The 24584-nt window shown below is 39.4% G+C and overlaps 1 protein-coding gene across 1 annotated transcript in view; it reads right to left on the bottom strand.

Moving 5' to 3' along the window:
• Positions 1-386: 386 nt before the first annotated feature.
• angpt1 (angiopoietin 1) overlaps positions 387-24584 on the bottom strand; it is a 59167-nt gene continuing 34969 nt past the window's right edge. The window contains exons 7-9 of the mRNA XM_080296398.1: positions 21446-21612; positions 6518-6648; positions 387-2305 (exon numbers count right to left, since the gene is read on the bottom strand). Of these exons, the coding sequence (XP_080152524.1) occupies positions 2142-2305; positions 6518-6648; positions 21446-21612 (462 nt within the window). The 3' untranslated portion in view covers positions 387-2141. The remainder of the gene's footprint in view (positions 2306-6517; positions 6649-21445; positions 21613-24584) is intronic.

The raw sequence follows: 24584 nt of genomic DNA, 5'->3' as shown, positions 1-24584 counted from the left end.
CTGTCATTAATACTAGTGAGCAAGCAAAGCGAGCCACCACTCAGCACAATGCCACTCCACTGTGTGGACAGGGAGAGAGTTTTAATCTCTGCAGCATCTGGTTGGGTTCTTCAAAAAAAAAAGGAAGATGAAAGCACGTCTGTTTATCTACGTGATTTATCTCGTGTCTTTCTGCACCAACACATTCACTTTGCCCGGCTTACAGTACAGCATTTGTATATGAAGATTTACACTCCTGTAAAAGATCTTATCGTAAAAGGAGGCTTGTTGAAGCAAAGGAGAAATAAAAGGGAGATGTAATGAGGGCTAAATTCTGAAGCCCCTTGTTTAAACCTTTGTCTATCATCACATCATTTTTGGATGACAAAGTCCAGCCTAAACGCACATTGAAAACATTAGTGCATCACATGCGCTTTTATTTAATCTTAGCAACACAACACTGACCACATGTTACAAAAGATGTTTAAATAAATCAGCAAATCTAGAAGTTAACGAGGTAAAAGCAAAGTTATCAAAGGCACATTTTTTCCAGGGTTATTATTTTAACTTCTATGTTTTATGCTCAGCTTCAAAAAAAAAAACACCACTGTACCTCTGGCAGAGTGAAAACTGCAAAAAAAAGAAAGAAAAGAAAAAAGCAGGAATGCTGCTTTACATGCACACCCATTAAATTCTACAATTTTAGTATGCTAATAAACATGTCAATTGTCATTTTACAAGTTCCAGATACACTTCATCTTCTCGCCGTGTGTACCTTTAGTAAATACACCACAGTAGATTCTGTTTTTATAAGCTGGAAGTTATGAAATACATGTTCACACGGATCAGTTGGTGGAATCATTAATTTCATGCTTCATATCCAACCCAGACTCCTTCTTTTTCTCTTAAGCCGAATTGATGAGAAACAGAAACTGGCTGGATTCTGTGGCTGTGTCATGTTGATGTCTGTGGAAAATATTTTGGATGTAACTCGCCCTAATGATCTGCTCTTTGTCGAAAGTTTAGAGGTCGGAATTCGATGAAAGCTATTGGACAAAAAAAAACAACCCCTTTCACCTCAACTCGCTCGAGACGCTAGCTTAATATAAGCATTTACACCTTTGTGAATATGAACGAATTGCTTTGTGGTATTATATACTGAATGCTATGTACAGTATATATAGTGTAAATCTGTAAGAATAACTTGTAGCAAGTGTGCAAATGTGAATGTTTTTCCCTCAGAGTCGCATATGCATTGGGATTAATGTCCTTGAATGATATTTGTCTTGTTTTTTTACAGTCAGCAAAGGTAAGGTGATCACTCATATCGTGAACTTTGGCATGTGTTAGTTGCTTCTCGGCCAAAAACACAAGGCAAATACATCTCAGTCCAGAATCTAATCCAATAATAACCTCACACGGTGAACTCTAAAAATAATCACACTCTGTCAAAAACAAGTGCATAATTGCCAGCGAATAACTGCAAGCGACCTTCCTAATTCTTACCAACTGTATATCACCACTGGAATTTCAAGGTCATCTTAAAAGTTCTTACAGTATCCATAATGCAGACAGGAATTCAGTATACACTGTACGAAAGATAGTTTCATGAGTACAGTTAGGATAACAAAAAATAATACTAAAAACACAATATGTAACACAACCGTGATACTGATGGCCTGTGTTCTGTTAGCAACATTTTAATTACAAGTTACAAAAAAAGTCACAATGCTGTCCTGCAGTTTTAGAGTCTGTGCAGCTCTGTGGTAGCTGCTTTCTATTCAAACAAACAAAAAACGTTCAAGTCCTTGACATTATTGCAACACAGGTCCAGGAAAATAAATTGAAGTGCGACATTTTGTGTGAATATTCCCTACAAGCTCACACATTTACAACGTCTTCCTCATTTGTAACATCAAACTTGTGAAATCGCTTGGGAACAGAAAATCAGTTCTGGTGCGTCGCGCCTTGATCTGCGCTCCTCCTCCTCGCGCCGGCTTTTTCAGCTCAGTGTCGGGAAAGGTTACGAAGCAACAGCGGCGCAGGCTGAAGAAAAGATTCACTGGGTGACTCCCCTGTCCAGCGAAAATGAGATGAGACGAGAGTAGGAAATAGGAAATGTCCCTCTAATGTGTGGAAGTTGAGTTCACAAGTTCAAAAGACTAGGAGAAGTCCAGTGGGCGGATCATCATGGTTGTTGCTCGAAGTGAGTAACTGGGGCCCTTAAAGTAGTGCCACTTGATACCGTTCAGCTTCCCTATGTGTTGTCCTTGGTTAAAGTACATACCATTAAGGTTTGAAGGGCCACAGGCATCAAACCACCAACCTGGGAAAAAGACAAAAACATATACGTATTATTAACATATAATACAGACCAGAGAATTATTCCTGTATTGTTGCTGTAGTTATAAAGTTACTTCAACCGCAGGCTTTGTGCTTTGTGAAGGTTGAAAGGTTCCCATGGCCTCACCCGCAAAGGCTTGGCATAAGTTCAGACACCGTTTCCTGCTATCTGCTGAATGTGTTGCTGTCAGTGGGTTCATCAGCATGCCAGTACCTGTTGCTGAACACTTTTGGGACCTTCTTCTATTTAAAGCAGTGCATGTATGTGCTTCAGTGGGACATCAGAGCAGTGAGAGGCATGGGAAACTTTTATTCCACCCACAAGGTGACACATTTTATAATTTCTCTGAACTATATCGGTTAGATGAAGAAGGGGCCAAAACTCAGGCACCAAACTCAGGCATGTTGAGTTTTTAAGAGGGCCTCTTTTATAGTTTTATCCAGTTTCTCAAGTACATGGGAATAGCTTTCCATTTCTTCTTAAAGGCTAAAACTGTGGACCAACTGGCAAATGTCTGCCGAGGAACTTCTACATCTTTGGTAGCCTGAATCCTATTAGTAATCTTTCAGAAGTACTTTTAATCTTTAATCATATATTTAATGTCCACCTTTTAACTCATTTATTTGAATGATACGTGATATTTTCCACTGTGACAGCGCTGGTGATTTCCACCCGAAAGAGACTGGTGTCTGTGCCAAGAAGTTAGTACCAGCAGAACACTGCAAAATGGATGTGCCTAATGTTGGAACAGCCGGTGTCAGTGGTTGCTGGGACAGCTACAGCAAAAACACAAAGAAATAAAAAACAAAACAATGATTTGTTGACACAGCCCACGGATTTTGAATCCCGTGATTTTCTGCCAATAAAAATGACAATGGAATCACTTTCAAAACTAATGATATGTAACGTTCTCAAATCTGCCAGAACGTGAGCTGTTTTGTGAAAATGCACTAGCACGAGCATCCTGCTGGTGGGAAATGAAAATCAAATTTTGCCTGTTAAAGATTTGGAAACTGCAAATCATGCTTTACTTTCCTCTCACTTCCACGGCTCTAACTTATTTTCTATGCAGGAATAACACAGTTAGACCCTTATAGCCCTGGCCTCTCTTCACCAAGGAGTGAATACAGAACTCAATATTAATTGATTATTAATTCTCCGTGTCACCTGTGCAGTGGGCGGAGAGTTACTACAAGCACATCTTTAAACTCCTTCTACTTTTTCAAAAACAAATTGGAAATAACATTAAAAGCATCTTAAAAACTTTATCTTTAAAACAAATCTGGGTAAGAGGTCTTTTTTATTTATTTAAAGCCTATCAGTGAAGCTTGCAATATTGTTATTCAGACAGTTTCTGCTCTTACTTTTAGACATTTGTTTCACAAGTATAATATCTCCTGGTTTGATCCTGGGAGAAGACACAAATTCCTTCGGGCTTATGTCACGAAGGGCACAAATCAAACATGCTACAGGAGCTACCTGCCCCTGTGATCCTTTGTGAATTAAGGGAAAAGCTGTACCTTTCTATCTTATTTGATGATGATATAAAATGCTGTTTATGTTATACTTTCATCCACAGAGTCTGCGCTCTTAATAATTCACTTCTTGCTTGTTTCTGTGTGTTTCACATCTATTTAATTTTGCGATTTTGAAAAACAGGAATTCATGAATTTCTGGTTTATGTCATCCTATCTGCCACTGATCAGTTCTTATATCTGAATCACTGAACACACACGGGAACACAGTCAGATATAGATGGAGGAACGGAATGTGTCAGTCACATGGTGACAAATGGCACTTCTCCCTTCTGGCGGTCCTGAATACCACAGCGCACAACAGCATGACATTTCACTGAGACCTGTCAGTAATCAGGAGCAGAGTTTTGCCCTTGTTGCTGGCACACATCACACAGATATAAGTTTCACATTGATTGCTGCTTCATCCTAGGACAAATGGCTAACCTGGCATGGAAACCAGTGCACTCCTCTTTATATTTCCACTGCTGCGTATCATTTCAGGTGCAAGTGCCAGTGGGGAAGTGAAATTGCACTTGTGGTGGTGCAATTTCACTTCCCACAAGAAATTCAGTGAAGAGAAGGTTAAAGCCGGCTATTTTCTGAGCTCGAGAATAAAAAGTATAATTAAGGAAAGGGGTTGCTTAAAGTGGCAGGAAACTCATCAAGCATCTCAGTAATTCTAACAATGCATGTCCAAAATCCCCATGTAGAGAACCTGCACTGCACCAAACAAGAGCTAGAAAACAGCTTGTCCTTCAGCAATGAATGTGAGCATTTAGCAAGTAGGAGAGAGATATTTTCAACCCAGCACTTGGTGGAGAACAAAACAGAGCTGTGAAGACCAAGAAAGACTTAAACACACACACACACACACACACACACACACACACACACACACACACACACACACACACACACACACACAGAGACACAGATCGAAATGAAAAAGCCAGTGTTTTTAATTTTTTTACACCTAATATATCAGGACTAAACGTACTATAAAAATAACAACTGAGACAAAATTAGTCTTTAAACTGAAAAACCTGTTTTTTTGCAACGCGTTCTGTTGAGTCTGCTTTATTTTATTGAAATTGCATTCTTTCCTCCCATAAAGCAAATGTGGACCACTTGCCATCTTTTACAGTACTTGCTGATATACTGCAGACCACACAACCGCTGCCATACACATAAACATTTAGTGTGCACATCTCGATCCTTTGGGATTAATGATTAGTGGCCTCCCGGTTTCCAGCCCACAGCTTTTTACGAACTTGTAAAATATTTGAGGATGTTTTCCTTTGAAAAACTCTCAAGCACTGCAGTTTGTTCTCATGATGAAAGATGTCCTCCTTACTCCCGATGTCTGAGCGTCATCCCTACTGTACGCTCTGGAGCTGGGTAAATATATATATTATGTGTGTCCGTACTGTATCCTCCTCTGTATTCTTAGCACGGCACGCTGTGGTTGTCCTCATAAAGGTAACAGAGACATATTTTCCCCTTGTATATTCAAGGTACTGACGTCATTTAATGTCAGACTTGTTCTTATAAATGCAGGGAGTAAATCAAATGATATACCGCATACAGTACCACTAACTCAGCGCTGGGTTCAGCTCAGCCTCGAATCAGGCTACATATTGTCATGCTTCTCATTTGCGGCTGGCCACAGGCGGGCCATGAATCAAGCAGAGTAGGGTGTTGATCATTGATCAATTCCAAGTTCCCTGTAATCCACTGCATTTAGAATGACCTAAGAGGTAATTCTGATCTTAAATTTGCATTTAGAAAATCCTTGATTGGTACCAGGTCAGGAATCCACAGCAACAGAGCTTCTACGAGGTGACATCAAGGGTCAGCGGGCTCCACTTACACAGCATGAGAAGCAGAGACGTTTTAAATCTCTCTGACACTTGGTGCCGCGCCCAGGGATTTTTATATTGTGCTTGTTTCCAACCTCAGTGTTACACATGTGGGAGTGGATGCAGAATATAGACTAATAGGTACAGATAGATCTTTAATTGGCCACATTTGCAGAACGAGGAGGTTTGTGATCACAGTGACCCGAGCTTATGACTGTGCAGTGAAGGTTGTGGTTATGGAATAGTTATAGTTCTGCATCACGCCCTCGTAAAAGTGCATTGTGTCCTGAGCACTGCGTAAGAAAAGCGATACTTCTACCTCTTCTACGTTATCCTTTGGGGTCTTTTTGTAATTGTTGAAATTGCGGTCGTGGTAACGTTGACATTTACAAAGCAATCTGGTGAGATGGGGAATGTGACAACATTACGAAGAACAAAGTCCGACGGAGCAAGAAACCCAAAATGATAACACAAGAGTTTTAAACAAACCCTTAGGGAAGCCAAACAATTTTGGTTATGAAAAAACAAACAGCTTTGATAGTGTGTGCCCAAACTGACCAGGACCGAGCTGTACACAAACATCGCAGACCCATTCAGCAATTAAAGAGTCAGTCATTTCTCCCAGGAGGGCCCAAAAATGAGCCGAGACACACGCGGAGCAAAGACCGGACTCATATTTTCCAGGTGACTTCAAATGAATATGTTTAAACTAGCAGCATTTTTGAGACATTAGCGATTTGATTATCTGATCGCTCTTCTTCCTGCGCTTGACTACATGTGTAACTACAATGTTACAACCACTGCGTGAATGCACTTACCACCAGTTAGCATGAGGGCGCATTTGCACATGCAGTTGTCATTGTCCATGTCCTTGGTACTGAAGTCTGCTCCGTGGATTACTAGACTGCTCTGTCTGCCTGCAGTCCCACTGTGGCTTTTCAGGAACAGCCTGAAAGACATCAGGAGGAAAAGGAGTGAGTCAGGACTCGAAAACATGTATGTGGGAGGAAGTGGGGGAGAGAAGTACGGCGAACATTGAAGGCAATAAAAGCACAGAGAAGACATAACGTGGTGCAGGAAACATCTCCTGAGAGATATTTATTTTTCAGTTGTGAGAGAGTACATGTGGAACACCTGGAACAACATTAAGAACAGGGTAGAGAGAATCTAAAATAAAGAATGAAAGACGGAGTGTATGAAAGAATTACAGACGAAAGTGTGAGTGAGACAGAATGTCTGGGAATCGCATGTCAGCCTGCAGAGCCAGTGAACGCTGATTTACACCGCAACAACAGGCTAAATCATTAAATGCAGACCTGTAACAGCTACCTGCAGTAAAAGAGGAATAAATAACCTGCTTAACAAATCATTTATCCATAGCTGGACACACAGGGAACAATCTCAATACAATATTTCTTCCCTGGCTTCTTGTGTCAGGTACATAGTCCTTGGACTTCTTCTGTTCACGATGTAGGACGATACTTTTTTGTCATGAAACCAAACATGCCTGTCAATTTTCCTACCAAGTCCAGGAAGATTTTGCAGCAGGAGTGCAGTTTTCTCATGTTATCTGTGATTTATCGTGTAAGTTCTCTTGGATTGTTTGGATACTGTGCACATGCTACTATTAGTAATATTCTTTCTGCAGGTAAAGTTTATTTTTTCAAGACTGAAAATGAGAAGATGGTTCAGTACTACCAGAATGAAATAAGAACGAAGTATTTCGCCTATAAGTACACTAGATTGGGTGGCATTGTGGAGTGGTGGTTAGCACCTCTTTGCCACAGCAATAAGGCCTTTCTGTGTGCAGTTTGCATGTTCTCTCTGTGCTTGTGTGGGTTCTATCTGAGTACTCTGGCTTCTTCCCACAATCCAAAGATATGCATGGGGTTACATCGAATGGCGATCATGTAGCACCCCTACATGATCCTGATTTGGATAAGTAGAAATAAATGGATGTGCAGATAACACTTACCTGAAAACAACATTTTAGTTGTGGAATTCTTGCACAGAATTTTTAACAATAGCTACATAAAACTAGTAACTGATAATTATCAGTGTGCTTCTGAACCAATTTAGTGATTTACTTTCAGTAGTACGATTCATAAACATCCATCTACTCATATGATGACTACTTTTTCTAGTTTATTCTGAATTAACTGCAAATGGCACATAAAGAAGGTATGATTCTACCTTTCTTGCTTTATCCCTGTAAACACAGCCATAAATGTTTCTTAATTAGCTTTTTTCTCTCTTAATTACCTAATTAAGTCTAATTTTAGCAAAGTAATAGATGTGCAAGTTTACTAAACTTCTAGTTAAGAGAAAAAAATCAACAGAGCTTTTTCAAAACAGCCTGAGTTCATTTAGGTGCATCTATTTACTTTTTCACTAACTTTCATCTTCCCTTGCAGTGCATTAAATCCAAAGTGCATTATTTTCACTGGCGTTTAAAGCGTCTGCAATCATAAGCTTACTTAACCTTAAAAGCTTCTGCAGCTCAACGTGGCAAAGACCAAGGAACTGATCGTGGACTTCAGGAAGACCAGGAAACACTTGACCCCTGTTTCAATCCAGGGGGTCAGTGTTGACATTGTGGAGGACTATAAATACCTTGGAGTACACATTGACAATAAACTGGACTGGGCTAAAAACACCACAGCACTTTACAGGAAGGGCCAGAGTCGTCTCTATTTTTTGAGGCGACTGAGGTCCTTCAACATCTGCCAGAAAATGCTGAGGATTTTCTATGAGTCTGTTGTGGCCAGTGCGATCCTCTATGCTGTTGCATGCTGGGGGAGCAGGCTGAGGGTCGCAGATGCCAACAGACTTAATAAACTAATCCGTAAGGCCAGCAATGTTGTGGGGATGGAGCTGGACTCCCTCAAGCTGGTGTCGGAGAGGCGGATGCTGTCCAAGATAAAGACAATGTTGGATAACACCTCCCACCCACTCCATGACATGCTGGTCAGTCACAGGAGCACGGTCAGTGAGAGACTGAGATTACCGAAAAGCACCACTGAACGACACAGGAAATCATTCCTGCCTGTGGCCATCTCCCTGTACAACGCATCCACTTAACACACTGGTTACTGCTACAACTACACATGTTTCTTTTCCAGCTATTTATTTATGAGTGACTTATGTATGTATATATATGTATATATTGTACTATTCTTAGTTAGCGTATTGTCTGTCTTGTCTTAATGTTGGTTTATGTTGGTTTATAATGGAGCACTGTAACAAAAATAATTTCTCCCAGGGATCAATAAAGTATTCTGATTCTGATTTATACTTATCTAAGTGTATTTTAGGGATACTTTCTTGAGGCCTCTAGAGCAGAGCTTGGTAAATATCCTTTTAATTTAAGAGATGCTATTGAAATAGCATGTTGGATCCAGCATGTTTAGGGGACTGATGAGCCATCACTAAGATGAATTCCTTCACACACTCAATGCACAGAGCACAAGCTGAAAACTAATATGAAGGTTGGAAGCAGATTTCTCCTGGGTGTGGCCCACTGTGAATTCAATCCTGGTGTGAGTGATATGTGCTGCATGGGGATATGACAATTCCTGCACCCATTGGACAGAACACGCCTTCTCTTATCCTGCCATATCGCAGATTTACTTTTTTCTCCATGGATACCTTTGTTTTTCTCACGCTCTCAGTTTCACTTTCTCCCAGCAGAAGGAATTGCACATCCAAAGATCAGGATTGCATCACCAAGCCAGTGAGGTCTCCATTATTATTATTGTTGTTATTAAGTACGGTTCACTCCCAAACAAAGTAATTGCTTGAGATTATTTTATCGACAACAGGGGAGCTTGGGCGTGTTGTGAACTTTGAGTTCACACTTTGAGTTTTCTGATGAGAAAGTAATAAATGCAAAATGCGGTAATTTATGTTTTAAGTAAACTCACCCAAAACCTTTTTGAGGCTTGTAGCTCTGAGGCATCAGGTTGTGCATCTCAAAGAACCAGACTGATAGGCTTCCCAGGAAAGAAAATCACTCAACGTGAAAGACTCCTGTATTTGGACAGCTGTGTAAACGGCCGATTTGTGCACCAGGGTAAAAAGTATGTCTGCTAGTCACAGAGGGGAATTCGCTAAGCCACTAAACCAGAAGGCACAATCCTACGACATAAGGGTGAGTCATGTTTCTAATCAGTGGCAGCAATGACCGCTGGACATGGCAAGTTTTAATAAGGACCAGTTACAATTATGCAAGCGGTAAAGTGTCTAAATGTGCAAGTTCCTGTATGGGTGTCCAAAACTTAATCAGTGACACATTGGAGTATTATCTGGTGTCTAAAAGGCAACAGATGTTTTTGGAGATATTTTCCAGGTCAAAGTAAACTCATCCCAAAGTGCTGCCTCACTTACATGTAGAATGACTTCCATCAGCTAATTCCTGATCCCGACAAATACAGCATTCAATGTCGAGGATGTGGTCTGCTAACGCTCTGATAAAGAACAGACTGTGCTTCACATTTACTCTCTCTGTTTTCTTTAGCTCTTTACGATCTGCGTTTGCCTGATGAATCGCCAAAGCAGATCTTCAAGAAGTCTTTTCGAAATGATGCTTTGACAAACTGCTCGGAGTATTCTGTGGCTGTGCTTACCAGCTATGCTGCACATTTAAAAGACCAAAATCCCCTAATAAGACTGACATCTGCAGTTTTTCCTGTCAGATTCCATTAAGCACGTAAATGGTAAGTGGGATAATCCAAAGAGGGGCCAAGTTATGAATACAAGAGGAACAGATGCCTTTCCCGAAGCCTGTTTAGAATTAGACAAAGAAAAAGACCTTGGCAGATATGGCATCTTCCTGTTAATGAAATGTATCAAAGGACAGACATCTGCTCAGTCAGACTGGAAACTAAAAAGGCAATACACGCTAATCTGATCTGGCGTTAAAGAAACTTAGTAATGCAATTCGTCAAGGTACATTAGTGAAAAAATAATTTTGGAATTATTTGGTTGTCTTAGTGACAGGAAAGGAGTTACGTGTCATCTCAGGTCTCTAACATCCACTGGAAATGCTGGGTGCTTCTGATGCTCTAAAGTTACAGTGTGTAAAATGCTGCTAGATGTCAATAGATTGCAGATTGCAGTCAACTGAGTTTTGCTTTATTACTCCTCCTAATTGAAGTGCATAATCGTAGCTATGGTAACAACTTTGGCTGCCATTCATCTGTAGTGAGTGTAGGCTGTTAGTTCACTACTTACCTCAGCAATGTGTTGTGTGTCCTGTCTATTTACTCTACAGCGTGTGGCTGTAAAATCTTCTCACTTGTAACCAATGACAGCAACACTGAGGTGAATACTGAGCTGTTGAGGAATCCTGTCAGTAAGCGCTGCTGTTAGCCTCTGTTAGCCTCTGTTAGCCAGCGTAATAAAACTTTCTTTGAAGTGTATCAAACATAGTTCGACTTGGTAACTTGGCAAATAAAGCCTTACATAATGTGAGAATGTAATCAAACTGTTTATCTGGGGGGAAATGGGACTTTTAGGACACTTAAGCGTAATATTAGCTGGCATAATGTTTGCTTTTAACCAACTGTTGTTGGAGACGGGAGGGTCGCACACAAAATCCTGTGTTATCTGCTGACAATAAGTAATTCAACATCCTGACAATATCAGGAATAAGTAAACATGTTTTGTGCATATTTTCATGTTTTAGAGCCCTGACTTTAGAAGAAGAGGCTGAAGTTGAAAGAGTGGAAGAGGATGACATTTTTTTCCAAATACTGGTCATGTTTCCTATGTGCTCTCACTCCTTTGGTGAAGGAGACCCCTTCTCAGATCATAAATGAACTTTCATATCTTGAGTCTGAAGGTGCCAACATGAAGTTCTGCTAAATAACTGCTCATCGATAACATTAACCAAGCTAAGGCCTAAGCTTAGTTTGAGATGCTGTAAAATGAGGAAAAGCTAGGCCTACTATAAATATGCTCGTAATGTGATTACTCCAGGTCAAATCGACTTTTTTAATCTTAAAAAAGAACAAAGAAAAACTGAAAGAGATGTGAAAACAGAAACTGTAATAAGAGTTTCTGAAAAAGACAGAAATATCCAAGTTCGGTGTCACAAGAAAGTCGTATTATATTAGGAAAGACACATCAAGGAACAAATAAACCTGAATATGGAAACACAACTTAAGTAAACTGAGTTTTTATAAGTGTTATTTGGCTGAGCTGAACCCTTAAACCCTTAGATACAGATTCGGTTTCAGTCATAATGAGTCGACGCTCTAGAGTATTACAGCTGCAAACTGTGTACGTGGGAAATCATTTGTAGCGCTGTAAGGTGAGCTATCCGATGACACTAATATGTTTATCTGAGACTACTTCCAAGTGAAACTAGGTTACAGTGATTGACATTTTATCAGACTGTAACCTAAAACACAGTCATTAACATTATTAAGAAGAACAATTAAGGCCGTGCACGTTTTAGTTTTTTTTTTCAAGTTTAGGCTAAAATTTAGCACAAAGGCTGCATTAATTAACACAAACTCAACTTTATATGTGTAGAAATCTGTTTCATTTAAAGTAGTAAAGTGTTCATGAATGACCCCTTAAAGCTGTTTTTTCCCAGACTTAGCGGATTACAGCTGAGTACGTGGGATTCATGTGGGGTCCTAGATCTGCAAACACGTTGCCTCTTTGAACTCTTTTTTTTTTTAGCTGACATGTTCTATTTCTCAACACTCTGTGTTACTCTGAACTGGGAGAACATTTCTGTCATATTGTAACTTCATAGAAGAATTATTCTGGGAAGGTTTGGGTCAAGTCCTGAAGCAATACTTCTAATGGAATGTATGGCACACTAAAGTTCAGGGTGCTCTTTGAAGAAAATGCCAGAGATAAAGTACGGATGGTGGCTAAGCATGCTTGTTTTTTTCCCATCTACTTATAGGCGACTACCCTGTCAGCTGAGAGTCCTGCATTAGCCTCTGCGCCTTAAGCCACTGCAGAGGTTAATCACTCTGACTGAGGGCTAGCTTCCTACCACAGAGCCACAGAGGTATCTGGCTGGCTACTCTCTTGCCAATGGGTGTCATATAGCTCCACTGAGAAAATCATTCAGGCAGGCATTTGTCATAGTGCTTATAATCTGGCAATACACTTTATAATTTACATTGTTGCGTTGAGTAAGACCACTGCCATATCCATCTTATTCATGCCTGTTAAAATATGCAGACCTATTATGCTTACTGTCACACATACTGACCCTGGATTTTCTCCATCTGACCCAGAAAATTCTTAGCATTGATGGACGAAAGTACAATCAGTTTTATGTTGCATATCTGAAAGCTGTGAACCGTCGAGAATCAGAATCTATCTAACTTGAAATTTGCAGGGACGGGATTCAATTAGCTCCAATTTAAGGTATCCCTGATAATCTCAGAGTGAGTCTTGGATAAAGAAGAAGGTAATCATATTTTGCAACTCAAATCTCTGCCAATTTCTTTTGTAAATCTCCAAATGAAAAACATCTAAACGAGATCTGATTCTACAGGGACCTTAGTCATTACCATATGGAGAAATCACTGAATTTTAGGAACTTGGCTTTCTCAATGGGGAATCTGAATAAAGATGTAATGGCTCGTTAAAAAATAAACATACTGCATAAGTCTTCTAGCTGGGAGATTTTGAACACGCATACTAAAGATTTTTTCATGTAAACTTTAATTTCTGTATGTGCATATACTGAACTGATGTAAATCTTTCTATCTCAGACAATTTTGGAAACGATTGCTTTACATATCTGGATCTTCAGATGTGCATTATTATTTTAGGATGCATTAAATTCAGTGACCCACATTGCTTTCCCTGTGCTTAATGAAATAATTACATGAAACTAAAGATTACAGAGGCTCACTCAGGCTATGAAAAAAGTACTAAAGTACTGCACAAACATTTTGAACCACGTCTCATTGCTTTTTATCTTCTAGCAAAATGGGAAATTGGTGTCGTTACTGAAACATATCCAAACCTCAATATAAATATAATCTAAGTAGAAGAAAGAATCAAAGTTTGTATAATTCTCAAAAAGGTTGAAAGTCAGTTAATGTCTTATACAGCCTGAACTCTCTTATGTAAGCTTTATTAAAATTTCTTCAAGTAGTCTTCGGGAATAGCTCTCCAGGTTTCTTGAAGGACATTCAAAGCTCTTTTTTGGATATTGGCTGCCTTCACTCTTTCAACATCCCACACTGCTACATTAATGTTAGGCCCAGGCTTTGGGGAGGCCAGTGCAGGAATGATGGCGTTCCTTCATATGTTTTTCTATCAAGGTATGCTTTTATACTGGCAGTGTTTTTGGGACCGGGGTAAAAATAAAGCTGTTGCCAATCAGACGCTTCCCAGATATTATTGAATTCTGGATCAAAATCTGATGGTACTTCTTTGCATTCATAATTCCATCAGTTTTGGCAAGATTCCCAACAGCACAGATGCAAATGCAACCCCAAACCATGACAGAGCTGCCACCATGTTTTACAGAAGACCTCACTGGTGTATTCTCCTGACTTCCTCTGTACTTACTGACAATGATTTGAGCCAAAGGTTTCAAAATATCATCACTCCATAAGAAATGTTGCCACTGATTTTCAGTGTAGTTTTTTTTTTTTTTTTGGCATACATCAGGCTTTTCTCTTTATTTCCTCTTGCCTTAAGAATGGCTGTTTAAAAGCTCTCATTTAAGGAAATCTCCTGGGACAACTATGATCTTTATTTAGTTCAGTGAAACTATAATCCTCCAAGAATCAGACTGACAAAAAAAACCATATACTTATACCCATTGTGAAAATATGATTGTGGGCTATTCTTGTGAGTGTCCAGTGCAGTTTACTTTCTGTGTATATCCTGTATTTGTCAGTTTTCTGTGTTATTCCTTTGTTCCTGCTAATTGTGTTCACAGCTCTCCTGCAACTTTTTCTACCTTCTTATTTATTCTTTTGCTGGCTAGGATTCATGATAATAATGGTGATTTATTAATTTACAAAGAAAACCTTTTATAAAAGCATCATAAAACAACAGCAAATGTCATTCTGTAGATCCCCCCTCCCCTTTAAATCTTTGTTGTTTTTGTTTATTCCATTTACGTTTCACAGTTAGTCATTTTTAATTCTTTTTTGCATTACTTTGCTATTTAACTTTCATTTTCATACTGAACAACCATGTTTTCTGGTCTCTTCTATTAATATTGACAATGCAGAGCCATTCTATGAAACAACAAAACTTTGACAAATGACAGTAATTAACTGATTGTGTTCATCTGACGGCTATAGTTAGAACAATATTTGGAGGTCATGAAATGATTTGACCATTTTCTTTTCTGCAACCCATGCTGTGGCACACCAAGCAGATTAGATATGATGATAGGGAACTTTTTTCAGCTGTTTATAAGGAAAGTAACCTCTGCAATTATGGTGGCTTGAGTCACAATGAAGCAAAAAACCAAAATAGACCTATAGAGTTTTCCACTGAACCACAATTCAAGCTTATACGATTGTGAAATGAGCTCACTTTACAATCATGTAACTTTGTGGTTCAGAAGCAAACTCCATAGGTCCAGTGAAATGAAATACCTGTCAAAGTGTTAAGATGTGCACATTCATGATTAAGACAACCTTGCTGATGTCGGCGTTCTCCCTGCAGATACTGTGTAGATTTCTGTCTTTTTTCATGAGCTGTTTCTGCATTGATGCAGTTCTCCTGCTCTCGCCATATTATCGCTTGTGATTTATGGGAGAAACAACGTTTTGAGGGCATGACTGCTTAATATGGCCTTCAGTGCACTCAAGAATACATGCAAACAGTGCACTCATCTACAATCTTATTAGGTACACCTTGCTAGTACTGGATTGGACCTCCTTTCTTCCTCAGAAGTGCTTCAATTCTTCATTGCGTAGCTTCAACAAGGTGCTGGGAACACTCAGTGATTTCCACATGATAGCATCACACAGTTGCTGCAGATTTCTCAGCTAAGCATCTATAATATGAATCGTCTGTTCCAACACATTCCAGTTTGCACTACTGGACTGAAACCTAATGAACTAAGTACATTTATTGTCAAGTTCAAGAAACCAGTTTGAGATAATCAACTTTGTGACATGGGATGATATTCTTCTGGAAGCAGTACACTGTAGCCATAAAAGGATGAACATGGTCAGCAACAAGACTTAGATAGGCTATGGTGTTTAAACAATGTACACCATCAGCCTGAACCGCTGGTACAAGGCAGAGTGGATCGATGCTTTCAGGTTGTTTAACCAGTCAATCTGAACATCTGAAACCTTAGACCAATTTTGGTCTAAGGTGAACTGTAGCCTCAGTTTACTGTTCTTAGCAGACAGAATTGGCATCCGGTGTGATGTTCTGCTGCTGTAGCCCATCTGCTTCAAGGCTCAATGTGTTGTGGTTCCAGGGATGTCTTTTTGCATACTTTGGCTGTAACAAATGGCTTGTTGAGTTTCTGCTGCCTTCCTACCAGCTTGATGCAGTCTGGCCATTCTCCTCTGACCTCTGACATCAACATGGAATATTTTGTCATTTTCAAACCATTCTCTGTAAACCCTAGAGATGGTTGTGTGGGAAAATTCCAGTAGATGAGTAAGGATGAGTGAATAAACCAGCCTGTCTGGCACCAATAACCATACCACGTTCAAAGTCATTTTAATCACCTTTCTTCTCTGTTGTGATACTCGGTTTGAACTTCAGTAGGTTGTCTTGACTATGCCCGCATGCATAAATATTTTGAGCAGCTGTCATGTGATTGGCTGATTTGAAAAAAAAACCCCCAAACAAATCAGGTCAGTTTAAAGGTAAATACTTTGACTCTTTGTTTTAACGTCCAGTACCAGCATTTGACATTTGACAAATCAATTAGAGATGGCACGATACCACTTTTTTTATGTCCGATACCGATACCGATATCATAAATTTGGATATCTGCCGATACCGATATGAATCCGATATAGTGTTTTTTAATCAACAAAACTGTTTTTTAAAATATCTTGCTGCATTTTGCAAGTCTGCAAGTTCATACTCAAGTTTAAAACAACAACTACACTAAAGCTATTCTGTTATACCTGTATACAAAAAAAATATTTCATAGTTCAGCAATACTGATCAATCTAATAAACTTAGACCTACACCATCCTCCCTATTCTGGAATTTTAAAGAGTACTTAGCATAAATATTAAGCAACCTAACTAATAGGGTTCCAACTCCCAGCAACAACAAAATTAAATAAATAAAAAATAGGGAACCACCCCTCACGCGCCACCTCATGATGCTTAATCGACGTAATCAACCTTAATTTGATGCAGTGTGAAAAAAAATGCACAGAAATCAATTATTTTTCAAGAAATATTAAATAGATTCAACATCTTTCTTCAACAAAATTGCAGACTGCACAGATGGTACCTTCCCAAAGTAAAAAGTACTATAGCTTACTAGGGTATATATATTAGACTTAATAGTCACTATATACAGTAATTGACTTCTATTCATTTTACATCAAATTAAAACTTTGGGTGTAAGATTCGGATAATTATTTATTAAAAGCTAGACATTTTAAATGAGAATAAGAAAGAAAAGTATGTCTTTGTGCCCCCTTTTCCCAGTTAATGCCCTATCGGCCCCCCTGGCTAAACTTTGCTAGATCCGCCCCTGCACAGTTACCAGCTGTCAGCTACGTAGAAAAAGATCCTGGTGTAGAAAGTAATAATAAATAAATTCTAACAACAGCTTATCAAGCTTAAACGTGCTGCTGTTGTTCAGCCGCTGGTTTGCTCTTTCTGGCGCAAAGTGGACCAAAAACAAATGAGAGACAGACTCGCGACAGAAAAGCCGATCAGCTGATTTAAGCAGTTTCACGATTGAAGTAGCAGCCGGAGAGCGAGAGGCAGTCGCTTGTTAAGCTTAACGTGGGAATGCTTTACAAACATTCAGAGATGGACTTACACACTTGCTTTACTTCTCTCGGGGATAACTTTGTCGGAGATGAAATGCCAGGTTGCTAGCGAAGCTCCACATGCTATCCAGACCACCGACAGGTCCTGCATGCCACAGCTGCTCTATCACGTGATGCATACGTTCTGAGGTGAGTTACGGCGTGTTGCAAGTTTTGTGAGGTGCTTTCGTGATATTTAATGGATCGGATTACATTTTTTATTTTTCTCCGATATCCGATCCAGTAATTTAGGTCAGTATCGGACCGATACCGATACGTAATATCGGATCGGTCCATCTCTAAAATCAATTACCCAAATTATCTGAATCATCTGACTATTACTAATGCGCTGTTTTAACAGTTTTATTGTAGTGGGCAAACCCCACAAGAATCCGATGACCGAGGAAAGATAAATAGCAGGTCCAAATTTTTACAGCACTTGTAATAAATGTGACATTTATGCTGTGTACATGATTTCATCTGCAAAGGATTAGGACCCAATATTTCACAAAGAAATAATTGCACACCTCCCTCCCTCTCAACAAGTTGAGTGGTTTGTGCTTCACAGTATACGTAGATGAAACAAGACGCTGGCAGCAGGACAAGCATTTCCTGGCGAGCAATTCTCAGTATTGTTTATGATAAATGGTGAGTCGTGCGCAATGGTGGACCTAGATTATAATTCTGCCTTCTTTCCAAGTGGTGCTTGTGTTCACAGCCTTGCTTTCTTTAGTGCTTAGAGAGTGCATGCTCGTGAAAGAAAGAAAGCAAGAAACACGCTGACTGACTGTACAGTATAAGGTCTTTATAAATGTTTGTCTGACTAGTGCTGGCGCAGTCAGGATTCCAGTAAATTGCCTCAGATGAAAGAAAATATTTTAAAACCAGCTAGAACACAGGCCCTATCACTTGCTATCGCTTTTAAAGTTTTAAAGCAACATAAATGCAGTCTGGCGAACTTTCTGGCAAACTTGCAGATTCTTTTACATTTAAGAGGAAGTAGGTGCCAAAGCAGAAGAAAAAAAGCCCAAAACAGAATGTGGCAATACCGGTTTGTTTGGGACTGGCCATCTGGTTTGTTTTGGCCCATGTTTCAGAGCAGCAATGAGTGATTATCATACCACAACTATTTTTCGAGAACATATCTATTTATAGAGATCTGCATGTCTCCTTAGCAGTATGAAACTGAGTTGAAAACAGCCTGGATTGGCTGGGGATGCCCTTTGCCTGCTGCTGTGTGACAAAAACAACAGTTTTTACATAAAAATGTAAGAAATCACTGTTAAATCATGTGTGAAAAAAAGCAAACGGAATTAGGGTGTTAAAAAATAAATGCATTTGTTTCTGTAAAAATGAGTGTGAATGAAATGCATGTAAATGTGTAGGATGGTGTTTAGCTTTTGAACACTTTCATAAAGTTCTTACTTTTACAATAAAGTACATATTGATCAATACGTTTGGCCTGCACTTCACATATCTGTGAACCACAGCCAAGAAATAAAGACCGAAAGCAACAAGGGATGGAGTTTCATTCGGCCCTCACATTTTGAGTGCTCAAAACTTCAACTCATAACAAAAAAAAGACAACTTGATCTCTTCCGCCTAAATGAAATCCATTCTCCAGACCCTTAGAGAAAACACACAGCCCACTCCAGGTACAAGCTTCTCAACACAGAAAATTTGTAAAGTGAAACCCCTGTCGTCGCAGGACTATTCTGAAAATTAGATATGGCAAAAGGCCTACCGGCCTTGCTGCTGCAGGGAAACGCTTGAAGCTTGTATTCTTTGATGGAGCTCTGGACCGATTGTGGTAAAGGCTTTCAACCACAGAATCTTGTTCCTTAGTTCATCATTCAAAGATGAACAAAAGTCACTTTGAAACTAAAAGGACTTCTTATCACAGAGAACCAGCCATCCAGTGAATTGGAGATGTCAGACCTTCGCCTATGAAGCCAGCAATTGCTTGGAGCTCTGGAATTTGCATCAGTTTTCCACATCTAAGTGGGCCAAGCATCTGCCATAGTTTGAAGCCTGTTATCATTAACCCCCTCAAAAGAAAACAGAAACCTTTGCCCTGCAACACGCAAGGACAAAGCATCCATCAAATCAAAGTACAGTTTGCAATGAAGAGACGATGACAAGCAATACATTTGGGCTGGAAGGAATTTGCTAAGAGACAAACCTGACCACAGACTTATATAACAGGAAAGACATGATTGAGGTGTCTGGAAAGCTCGGTTACAATTCATGGTTATAATCTTAACACTTTTGAACGTTTTTTCTTACCGCTAAAGTATTATTTTCCTGTCTAATTTTTTTTTCCTTGCTTCGTTTCAGATATATGCTATAGATACAGTCTTAGAATGTCCAGACGTGCAATGATGTAGGCACGAAAAGGTGAAGAGAACACCAAATCTTTGTCCACACCCTGACAAGTCCGTGGCTCAGGAGGCAGGTTGATCCCAGACTTCTTCAGCCTGCAAGTCTAAGTACCCTTGGGCAAAATCCCGAACGCACATTAAACACCCCATTGTGTTGTGTGATAGTTGAGTTCTGAAAGCACTTTACTGTTTACACAACAGCCGTTTCAATCATTCATTTCACGGCTGTCTGATGGAACAAATATACTTCGCTCTTAATCAATTCTGTCCACACAGGCTGTGTAATAGCTTTCATTTGACTCACTCTGTGTATGTAACCGTGACTCAAAACATATTTTTATGCTTTAAGACTGTTTGCTTCCATATTACGTGAATAATTTTGATTGTTTGTTGGGCTTTGAACACTGCCAAAACTTGACTGACACTCTGCTGTGTTTGGACTGAACTGTGTCAACATTGTGCAAAAGCCTAGAACTATGGCAGGCTTTGAAGCTGTAATGAGACACAGCAGTGCATTGGGCAAAGCGCTAGTGGCATCATGCTAACACGTGAACAGTGACAAAGCTAACAGGCTAATCTTCACCATGCTGGCATACTAATATTTGCTAATTGCTACTAAACACGAAGTACGAGTGTTTGGAATAGCATTGGTTCTGGTGGTATTTGTTCTAAGCTAAAGAGTTGGCCTGAAAGTGTTGCCACACTGAAGGTGAAGTGTGTGTGAAGAGAGATTTTAATGTTAAACTGCCTTTTAGCTGACAGTCACGCTAATAAGGCCGGGCCGCTAATCATGCGCAGTTCTAACATCACTCGGGCTTCATTCATTAGCTTTGTGTTAGCATTCTCCCTTTAAATAAGCTACATTTGATGTCAAGGCAACAAGACATCAAGACAAGATGTTTCTTTTTGTCTTGATGTCTATAAACACTTTAGTGATCAGTTTATGCCTTCGATCACTCGTTTTGTGTCATATTCAGTAAAACATGAAGTCTATTTTGCAAATTGTAGTCATACCATGCGATTCAAAGTCAAACAACCCTCCTTGTCTCATGCGTTTGTTTGCAACCAAGATGGCAATTGCAGAAACTTTCCACTTGAGTCTTCAATATGGGACTTCAGAAACCAGTAGGTAACCTCACAGAAGCTTCGACCATCTTTTAAAGAGCTTATGGTGCAGATGTTAGCACAGACTGAGTGTTGTGTTGCAGTATAATACAGTTGTTTCTGTTTTGGATGCAATTTGCACTTTACCATCATGCTATGTCCTTTTGTGCAATAAAATATGACTACAATAATGTGTTACTTTGTAGCTGGCTACATCCAACACTGGTAACATGGCAATAATAAGCAAATACTGGCCTGAAAACACAACAATCCCCCACTTTGTCTGCTATTACCTGTAGTTTTGCTTCTCACTGCCTATTTGGAAGCGATCGTACAGTGAAAAGGCTTGGAGCCCGTCCCAGTCGGTCAGCTCTACACGGAGGGCATACTGCCTCTGGTTTGTCAGCTGGTAAACGTACTCATTTCCCAACCAATGCTCTGCAGACAGGGTCCCAAAACCCTGCAATGGAAAAGAAAAATTCAATAATCAGCATGTAAATACCACTGACAATACTTTTTGTAAAGCATAAACTTGAGATTATTCATTGCTCATCTCATCACTTTTCCCTTGGATGATAACATCTTCACACTAGAGGATTATGGCATGAATGGGAAGGAATTTTCTAATTTACTTTTTCCTTTTTATCAATCAGCAATTAGATCAGAACAAACCGTCTCTGATAATAAATGCTGTGGTTGTTTATCCACCAGCAGAAATGTTCTTGTACTGCTGTAGCGTCCTACCCCAAATAGATAAGACTTCCATTACATATTAGACATATTTACATGTTTCTTGAGCATGCTTTTGGCCCAGTCTTTAACTTGGATGGACTTACCTATCTATAAAATTACAAAAATCGATACCAGCTGAATTAGAAGCACACCTTTTTTCCATTTCTGTCTTCCACTAAAGTCACACATGTTTAAGTCATTATTACTTAAAGAATTCGTTCCCAAAACATACACCGCATGCATGGACACTCCTTCAAACAAACTCCAAAGTTTGTATTTGATCACAGTGGCTCCCGGTCACAGGCAAAGTGCTTCTGACAGCAGCGAGAGCAGTGGATTACAGAGGGGGGAATATCACTAAGCAAGATGACATTACAGGTCTGACAGGACAGTCAAGGCTGCTCCGTTAAAGATTGTAAAACAGAGGGGCTGAAATTGTCAAAGCGGTAAAGTCAGAAAGAAGTTGTGTTTGTGCTCTGAGTGTGTAGTGACAAAGAATAGCAACGAGGGAACACAAATACGGGGCATTCCTATGGCCTTAGCCATGTCTTGCTGAGTGGGTGGAAGAGAAAAAGGCTGGGGCCCATTACCACTTTCTCTCTTTTTCTCTCTGTCGCTACAATTGATCTTGCTCCTGATGAGATGTTCCCATCTAAAAGGCTTTAAGTTTGATCCAATGCCTCCTACTGTGACCACAGTTTATCTCAAAAATTCTTGCTTGGAAGAGGCTGCATGTGGGGATCTTTTGACAGTTTTCCCTCATATAATTCTGAAGCTCTGTGATTCTTCACACGCAAACCTGATCTACATCACTCAGCCCACAAAAAGATGAGGAGATGGTTAGTCATATTGTTGGACTGAGCGCTCGGTTTGCATGTCAGTTACACTTTCAAAATGTCCTGATAAAAAGGAAATGTGTATGTTGAGCACTCATATCTCATATGTAGATCTCATATCTCTTACTGACTTACTTGTTCCCAACCTTTGTTTTTTTTTTTTGGTTGTCAGGGGAGCTTTAGTCATTTATTAGCACCACCCATCCTATCACTTATACACCACACAGCCAAAAAAAAAAATAAAAAAAAAATCACACACTAATATTTTATTGGACCGCCTTTAGCTTTGATGACGGCACCATGGCGATCCTTCAATAAACTTATACAAATTCTTTTTTTTGCCCAGATCTTGTCCCGATGATGGGAGGGTTGAACATCCAAATGAAGTCTTCTCCAGCACATCCCAAAGCTTCTCAGTGGGGTTAAAATCTGGACTGTGGAGGCCAATCCATGTGTGAAAATGATGTCTCATGCTCCTTGAGCCATACTTTCACCGTTTGATCCTGATGAAGCGTGGCGTTGTCATGTCGGAATAAGCCGGTGCCATCAACGAAAGAAAAAAAAAATCAGCTGATGGGAAAACCTGGTCATTCAATATATTCAAGTAGACAGCTGACTGTATTATCTGGGAACATAACATTGATGAACCTAGACCCGGCCAAATAAAGAAACCGCAGATCACAACACTGCCTCTGCAGGCTCGTTTGTAGGCACCAACATTTATCTGCTGCTCTTCTTAACATGTTCCAGCCATCACTTTGGAATGAGTAAATCTAGACTCTCCGAAAGTTGATTCTATTCATCTGGACTCAGCGTTTTCTGTGGAAGACACGTTTCATCACTCCTCCAAGTGACTTCTTCAGTCTCAGCTGACTGCAGGTTTCTCTAATCTTATAAACCGTACATTTGTATAAGATAAGATTATAACTTTGGGGAAACCTGCAGTCATCTAAGACTGAAGAACTTACCTGGATGATTGAGCATGCATCAAGATGTAAATCTAGACTCAGACCATATGATCTTTTTCCATTGCTCCAGAGTCAAATCTTTATGCCTTGTAGCAACTTAAAGCCTTTTTTTATTAGCCTCACAGATAAGTGATATTCCTAAGGTTACATAGTTTTTTTGTTCCAATTCCTTGACTTCTCTTCACATCGTCTGTGTGGAAATGCTCCCAGTTTCACTGCTAAACATACTGTTGATTATTTTACTATTTGATTTCACCACTCCAATCATACAAGACTTTTTTTCCAACTACATTTCTTTCTCATTCCAGATTTGAATAACATGTTGGGCAGTTCCAAACCCGATTCGCTTCAATAATCTCCTCAGTTGTTTTCGTTGATTGAAGCAGGCCAATAACTTGATCCTTCTGAAATGGCCTTTCGCATCAGTTAGGATTAAATAATCTGTTGCCAGCCAAAACAATTAATATCTGAAGTTATTGTGCAATAGGAAGGCTCTTAACTATTTGCTTAGTTAAATCCAGGGTTTTTTAAAGTCATGTAGTGTATGCACATTGATGGGTATTTTTAAAGGTTTTTTTTGTTTCAAATGTTTATCTACAGCTTTTAGCTATATATATATATATATATATATATATATATATATATATATATATATGTTTTTTTTTTCTTAAACTACTTAAGCTCAATAATTCAACTGTTTTTGCATTAGCTGAAGGTCCAAGGAGCCAGTTTTCAAGTACTATCTAGTACTACAACAAACACATTTTAAATGCTTGCTTTCTTGCTGACATTGATCCCCCTTAAACACATGGCATGATATTAATACATTAGAAGTGACTCAGACTGATGGGCAGCTGAGCAGTTACTGTAAATAAAGGTGTTACCTGATAATGCAC

Source organism: Astatotilapia calliptera, chromosome 22, assembly GCF_964374335.1.
Source record: "Astatotilapia calliptera chromosome 22, fAstCal68.1, whole genome shotgun sequence".
In the NCBI taxonomy this organism is placed as follows: domain Eukaryota; kingdom Metazoa; phylum Chordata; class Actinopteri; order Cichliformes; family Cichlidae; genus Astatotilapia; species Astatotilapia calliptera.
This window is presented reverse-complemented; position numbering and strand designations above follow the sequence as displayed.